General features: G+C 33.1%; 1 protein-coding gene across 2 annotated transcripts in view; it reads left to right on the forward strand.

The window, feature by feature from the left end:
* LOC110460573 (THO complex subunit 4-A-like) overlaps positions 1-7182 on the forward strand; it is a 14439-nt gene extending 7257 nt beyond the window's left edge. Inside the window, exons 6-8 of one of the 2 annotated variants that reach the window (XM_021513546.1) lie at positions 759-804; positions 1923-1985; positions 2910-7182. In XM_021513546.1, coding sequence (XP_021369221.1) covers positions 759-804; positions 1923-1985; positions 2910-2996 — 196 coding nt within the window. In that variant the 3' untranslated portion in view covers positions 2997-7182. The remainder of the gene's footprint in view (positions 1-758; positions 805-1922; positions 1986-2909) is intronic. The other variant, XM_021513547.1, reaches the window with a different exon arrangement.
* The last annotated feature ends 1243 nt before the right edge of the window (positions 7183-8425 follow it).

An 8425-nucleotide genomic window follows, 5' to 3' on the forward strand; every position in this document is an offset into this window, starting at 1 on the left:
GGGGAGCTAGGACAGTCTAACATCTGTAAACTTTTCTAATGCCAAGTGTGATGTATTCTTTCAACTAATTATAACATGTGTACTATCTTCGATTACACACTTGCAGCAAATATCTAAGGAAATTAACCTATAAAAAGATGTTACTAGCGAAAGAACAGTATATATATCAAGATATAGGTAAATATTTACCAAGTCTCATGTTTACAATTGAATTTGATGCAGAATACCAGCCAAACACTTGTATGCCTACATCATTACTGCAGTAAACAATCATAATTACAATCGTACTGATCGTCATTTTGCTACTAACTATATGAAATGTAACTGCATACTGAAATGAAATACAAATAATATATTTATTTCTATACTTATTTACTTATATCTATATTTCAACTAGGGTAAAGAACAAGGTTAGTTCCAAAATATCAATCTTCTTCGTAGAGCCACATCACTTAGGCATTTGAATAAGTTCACTTCCCCCTTTGAGGGCTGAAAAACATAGATTATGTATTCTGTTTATGTCATGTTTCTGTTAATATCATGATTTTCTCTGACAAATGGGAAGTGATATTATGAGAAATCTACTGTACCACTGAACTAGCTAGGGTTTACTGCTACCACTTTGTTTATATTACCACTGAACTTGCTAGGGTTTACTGCTACCACTTTGTTTATACAGCAGTGCAAGGATGTTTTGTGTGGCACATTGGTTGGATTATACAGTCTTTATAATTAACTGAATCTGTTTTATGTTTCAGAGTGAAACAACAACAAAAACAACCTACCTTTAGACAGCAAATTGCGGTAAGTCATTTGTGATCAAATTAATAAGCAGAACTTTTGAAATGCATGTCCTTCACTCAAGTGCTTTTAAAATGATGCTTAAAAGATACTGTTTATTTCTTCACATATATCATGATTCATGATGAATATGTGAAGATATGGTATCTTAATACAGAATTTTTTTTTTGAACCTTGACAAATAATTGATAAACAGTATGTCATGATCATAACATTAGTTCCATAGATAAATTTGCACTGGTTATTGGTTAGGCATGGTCAGTTGTAAACCGACCAAATCCATAGGTGTGAAGACTTGATCAGAACAGTTACGGTGTTTATCAGGCAGTAGGCTTGTCTTAGTAATACGCCTACCAATAATAATAATTATAGTAAATCTAGTACTTTGAATATCATATACAGTTAAATAGAATTGCTAAGATGCTATTCCGATTTTGTGTATTGCAGAGTTATCTTCTCTTGGGAGCAGGTATTGATTGGAACGTCACTTGTTTGTGATAGTAACGTCATCAATTTTTGAAAAAAAGGCGTAATTTTCTCACAAAAACAAATGACGTAACAATCAATCCCTGCTCCCAAGAGAAGATAACTCTGCAATACGCAAAGACGGAATACCACCAAGGTATTTCATTGTCCTGCTTAACAGTTACCCCTTAAGTCAAAATGTGTGTGTTACCACCTGGTTATATTGCTGCATAATTACAGTGGAGAAAAGGTTTCTTTCTTACTGGTAAGAACATTTGGGAGGTTGTTATGGCAAATATTCTTTTACCAGAATCAACAGGAATTTGTGTTTGTATTGGAACCATACTCGTAAAATATTGAGACATTTTCATGTAATCTACCCTTGATCCAATACTTTGTAACATTTACTTAGTGGTGTTAATTGACATATTTTCAACAAAAGAGGAATTTCTTATATCACATCCCCTGGTAAATATTCAAATTATTCAGAGGTAGTTTCATTCTTTGAAGGTAGAATATTGGGAGACTCCTTGTGAAATAGGTAGACATCACATATATGTAAATCTATTGGACTTTGGCCAATGGACCTGTGATTTGTCTTACCCTGTTATCAAAATAATGAACAATAGACCATCTTCATATTTTTGTGCTTCTAGAACCTCAAGCCATCTCAAAGCCAGTCATTTAGTATGCAGAAAAAATTCTTTGCACAGAACTCGGTAAGTTGGAAATATCTCAATTACACCCAATACATGCTGGTATTTTTCTCAAAGTGTCTCATTGTTTTATGTCACATCCTGGTATGTTTTATTACATTAATATTTTCACTCTTTTTCCTTTATGTTATACTGTCTGTTCATGCTCTGTTCTGTAGGCAGGTTATTTTCATACAAATCTTGAGTGGATTATCCATCATAAAATCCTTATTATCTCCCTTTACTTTGCCATTTATTAAGTTAAGGACTTTTGTTATTACAATTCTAAATGGTTTGTTATCTTTTTTCAAACTGGTGTCTTGGCAGAATCTATTCCATCTTGGATGATCTGTTTAAGTAAATTCTTCTGCTCCAAAATGGAGTGTGAACCCTGTGATGCTTCCATTCATGGTGTCCAACTGAATAACGTCACAAAATTCTGTGCTAATACGTGCTGTGTAAAATCACTTCAGTATCAGTAAAATATTACTGTTAAAGAAGGTCAAACCTTGAGTTGTTTATCCAATTTCCATCTGGATTTCTATTGGGAATGGGACACAAAAACTGATAGTATTGAAGAAAGGCATTCATATCTAGAAAATGACATGATGACTAGATCTGCCAGTCTGAGCGAAATTTATTGCCAGGTGTTTTAAAAAGTTCAATAGTGTGTTTCAGTATTTTGTTTTTAAATGACAAACTCTTGCTTTATAAATAATTTCAGACAAATTATGCTACTCGCTCTTTTTCTAATATCAAATACTCACTTCTATTTCTAAGTGCAAATTGTAAATTTGGTGTAAAAATTAACATGTCAGCTTATCTTGATCTTTGAAAAAAGACTTTGAAATCTTCTATTACATTTAATCTATGTATTTTATTGGTGATACATCAATGTATCATAAAATATTTAAGTTATAGAATATATATCTATTTTTGTTTGTACAGACTGGAGTAAGCTTATCTGATAGATTCGCTGGAGGAACAAAGACGTTTGCCGGACCAAGTGGGGACGGGAGGAAAGTTTTCTTCTAATACTTGGATCATAACATTTCAAGGACTATTCATTGATCAACAATAATCTGTGTGAACATCAACGTAAGGAAGGGAACTTTGGAAGAGTGTGTGGTTATATGCAGCTCCATTTTTATATCATTTCCATCCATGTTTTGAAGGAATATTTGTTTTAGTTTAAAACTGTTTTATATATATCATTTATTAATGTCTTAGTTAATTCATCCTGGATCTTTAAGAAAAAGGTTTACTCATTCTGACAATTCCTTGGATAATAAAAGCAGTCCCCAAACTTTGTTTTGGGTAACTTAGGAAAATCCTTTAGGAAAATTTGTGACTTAAAACTGCGTAAACTTGTGACTTAGCAGGTTTTAATACATATGTTTGACTATACGGAAGTCAGGTTTTAATACATATGTTTGACAATATGGAAGTCAGGTTTTAATACATATGTTTGACAATACGGAAGTGGATACAACCTGTATGTAACTTGTGACTTAGCAGGTTCTAGTCTACATATGTATGCCATTACCGTGGTCAACACAGCCTTTACATTAACTTGTGACTTACCAGGTTTTAGTGTATGATACTACTGTGATGGACACAGCCTTAAGCTATACTAATAGATTTAATTAGCAGGTTGTAGTTTATGTATGCAGTGTTTTATTTACCCTTTTCACTTAAGGATCCCTGTACTGCTGCCAAAAACTACCTACGCAATGCATTGGAAACTGTTTTTTCTAACATCATTATAGCTTTGTTTAATCATTTCTGAAAAGAAAACCATAGCTTTGTTAAATCATTTCTGAAAAGAAAACCATACCTTTTTATGGAAAATTAATAAAGGAGAAGTAAACAAAATATAACCAACAACAGTGTTCAGAGTGTAAAACAGGGCTAGACTGTTCAAACCATGGACTTTAGATTGTCATTGTAATTCTATTGCTTTAAGACGGTTGAATCTAAAAGAAAATTAAGGGTATGTTTTTTTACAAAAACAGTGCAGTGAGATAGGGATCCTTAATTGTTGAAAAGCACTGAGCCATTTTATATGAAATAAGTTTAAAATTTAACCTGTCAAATTAAAAAAAAAGAGGCTTTATTGGACTCATGCCTTCCAGGTAAAAAGTACACTGTATATATGATATAAGTATAAGAACTCAATTGTTTTTTTTTATTTTTAATTGTTATTAATTAGGATAACAAGTCCTTTTATGTTATAGTTTATTAAGTGAACATGTCACAAAATGTCAGCCTTATACACAGATTGGTACCTACGATGCATACATAGATATTGAATTTACTGTACTAACAGTATGGTTGAATAGGTATCATTCTTACACTACCCATTTCAACACTCCAGGGTTTACACCAACTTTTACTCTCTGCATCCCTGGAATATGTCGTAGCAAAATTGAAGGCACACATATACAGCTAGTTATTTGATGGCTTTCAGGTAAAAGAAAACACCTTACCAATCACTAAGCTGATACCTGTCCTTATAAGCTTACAGAGGAGCGACGCCCAACTTCACAGCCAGTCAGCTTTACTGTTACGCGACCAAGAGATTCTTTTGATGTACGTCGAAAGATCAAACTAGTCTTCTTGTCTCATCCACATGTTGGTGCTCACGAGCCTTCAATATTGCTATGACATATTCAAGGGGTGTATAGAGAGCAAAAGTGAGCATAACCCCTGGAGTATCAAGGATATACACTATCATGCATATCATAATATGTTTCTTTCCCAGGAAATCAATTTCATGGTTTCTTATTGAAAGATTGATTATCATTTTTATCATCTCTCTAACTGGTAAAAGATCAAACTTCAGTGTCCTTAATAAACTTGAACTTGTAACTTTCTGTATCATCAGGAGAAGTGACAAGTTCTAGACTTTTTCTAGCTAACAGCCTTTAGTTTGTAATTGGAATTTGTTATACATGTATGAAGCCCATTTCAGAATATTGAAGGAGACTTCATAATGACCATAACTCGTTATTTTTCTTCATATTAAAGGTTTATTACAATACAATTGTCTTGGACCCCATCACCCATGTATGAACTTTTATAAGTGCCTCCTTGCCCCAAAATCTCCCACACCCTTACTCAGTGGTCTCTTGTATGTAGTAGCACTAAGACTAAAGACCTTCGATGACTGTCAGCTCATCAACACTTTATGGTATTAAATCAGTGTTTTCCCCTACACATTATATTGTGCTATAAAGGTGATTGAAACACCTTCATTTTGGATATTTAGATGTTGACCATGTTTGTTTTCCATGTTTTGTTGCTAAAATCTGGTTGTGATTTATTCTGATCATTGTCCAAAATTGATTGTTTTGATATGTAGAATCTGATGGTATTGGTTGGTAATTTTCAGCTTTGTATACATAATTTAATTTATGACTTCAGTAACTCAAGTTTGGGTTTTAAATGTGAAGATTTTAGACAAAATTCTGATGTTCAGGATGTGTCCAACAAATTTGCCAAATCTAAAAAAATGATTGAACAAGAATGATCTTTGTGAATCCTGCTAGACTTGAAGATAAGTTAAACTGTAAAATATGTAGGTCCAATGGTGTTACCTTTATGTGAGGTGTGTGGGTGACTAGGAGGAATCGTTCACCATGAGAAACACTTGCTAATTAATGGATATTGAAAAACAATGTTAGGATCTTTTGTACCACTGCCAAAAACTAACTATACATTGAAAACAGTATTTACCAGCATGACCATAGCTTTGATATATCAATTCTAAAAGGAAAACCTTACCTTCTGGGATTTGTGAAAATAATAAAACAGAAAAAAATCAGAATGCAATGATCAGCAGTTTTGAGCGAGGAAAAATCAGCTGGGCTAGACCAGGTTTTGAACCTAGGACCTTGTATTGTTATACTATTGCTCTAACGAAATGACCTACTTGGTCAACGGAAGTTTCTTTGCCCAATTGTGCTTAAACTATATATTTACAAAAAACCAACAACCTACAAATACAGTACAACTCTGTAGAAGTTTGCTTGCAGATGGATAGACCTCCAGAATATTTTGGTTCCGTGGTGTATCTGATATGAAACAATAAAGACAGTACTGATGTTAACAGGTATAAAAATGAAGAAAAAAATGTCATAAATTGGTAAGTTAAAGTGATTTCTTTCACTTAACATCTTTGGCATAAAAAAGATAGCCTGATCAGCTCATTCTTTACTTTTATATCTTAAATGATATATATGTAGGAACTCGTGTGTATGTTTTATGACTCCTATCATAGTAAGTTAGTTTTAAGGATCCCGGTACCACTGCCAATAAATTATAGCCAAGCATTAGGAACTTTTGTTTTGTTGCGACATGGCCCTGTTGACCCATTCACCCCTCGAATCTCAGAATTAATTATTACAACCTTTGAATTGGAAGAGTTCAAATGTGTGTTCAGGGGTGAATGAGTTTAATCATTTTTGAAAAGGAAAACATATCGGTAGTGCCATGGCCCAACTGTGTAAGAGTGACATATCCAAAACGAAATTAAGGGGAGGTTACTGTATACACAAATGACTGGAACTCTCTAGTGTTTTGCCTGCAGTGGGACAGGATCTTTCTATTTTTTATTTACAGAAATGTAAGTACCTTGCTTTATCAATGTATTCACTAATTGTCCTTAAAGTCATATTGTCACAAAGACAGTACACCAGGAAAAGGTCTAGCATGGACTTGTCAATGATGTCAGAAAATGTCCAAATTACCTTCTTAGTCCCAATACGCTCGTCGCAATTATATGTTTTGCATCAGAAAATATGTACTCAATAAACTGACTCGTACCCTCAAACTCTGGAAATGGTCAACTATGTTTGATAAATTGGGGCTTATTACAAATATTCACCAACTTATTTCTAAAATCATGATACATGTATTTCAATATTTTTAATACAGACAACATGGGTACTGTTAAATAATAGAGCTGATAAGGCTTTGAGCACAGGGTCCTTTATGTTGTTTATTTTATATGATCGGGTCAGATTTTACATGATCGAACCAGCATCAGCCATCTGTATTGAAGGATGTGTGTTCGTAGGTTGAGCCTCGCCAATGTATTATATACGATTATACTGTGTAAGATTTAATAGTTTCATGGAGGGCGATTGTATATTTGTACCTTTGGGTCCTTCATTTTAGTCTCATTCATTAGATTCACACTATAAAAGATGAATTTGTTGACTAGCGTTTGTCTTGTTTTGTGCCTTTGATCCGTGTGTTGATTTTTAGCTCACCTGTTTTCTCTGTTGTCTGTCCAATATATACTAATTTAAATATATTTTTACCAAATTGTGGTGGTACGAGCATTCTTTGAGTACTGCTGAAGCAAAACCTCTCCCCACCCGAGCAATGGAAATGAGAAGGAAGTTAAATCATGCTACTGATAAATGAATAGGAAAAATAAACGATGCATTTGTTGATACAAGAAGGGCAACTAATGCATATTGTACTTTGTTAATTACATCCTAATATATGTTCTGGTTTCAGCTGTTGTATGGAAAAAAAATGATGCAAGATGTTATAGACTTGTAATGATTCTATGAACAACTTTGACGTGGATGTTATTGTTCGTATCTTCTCTGTCGACTTGTAAGTAGTTGTTTCAGTAATAATTGGATGTACATGAAATATTCGAATTTAATGTTGATATCCATCGGATTTCGCGTATGGGATAAATAGGAAGTCTAAGGTTTAAATGGATGGAATTTATGAGTGTACTATTCTATAACCTGTTCTAACTATTTCATAGTTACATGAATATTCTATAGTGCTTTGTTAAATACATTTTAAGAGAATCAACTCCAATAATATATAATAATAACTACATTTTCCTATATGAATCCATATCATATTCTGAAATTTTACAAAATGTCTATTTCTTGGTAACTTATCCTATATATCCAGTGGGTGGATGGCCAATGTGTTTATACACAGGGACTTTTGGGCCTGTATCCCTTGGATTTTATGTAGGATGGGTTGTCAATAAATATACATGATTTATTTAATTGTTAATATCTAAAACATAAACAGAAAATGATTAAACAAAAGTTGTAAGATGTTCATTTCACAAGCTAAATTGGAGTTATCTCCCCTGCACTGTTTAATTGGATTGTTATGACAGAATATATGTAATATTTGTAAATAAGTTTGGAAAGGACTTAAATAGGCCTAGCCTGATGTTCAATCCAATTGACATATAGAAAGTCAATAAAATCTAATGAAATGAAATGAAATGAAATAAGGTTTAAATGAAAATGTCACAAGGTCAGGAGTACAAACGTATTGTATCAATTCAAGAATAGTTTTGTAGTTGCTTGTTTCCAGTATCTGTATCAGACCCCAAAAACTTTTACAATTGACAATTTAAAAGACATTGTAGTCAGTGCTGTACAGTGATGGGTCTTTTATTATGTCTCTCCTTC

The sequence above is a fragment of the Mizuhopecten yessoensis genome, unplaced genomic scaffold (assembly GCF_002113885.1).
Source record: "Mizuhopecten yessoensis strain PY_sf001 unplaced genomic scaffold, ASM211388v2 scaffold10439, whole genome shotgun sequence".
Taxonomy (NCBI): Eukaryota; Metazoa; Mollusca; class Bivalvia; order Pectinida; family Pectinidae; genus Mizuhopecten; species Mizuhopecten yessoensis.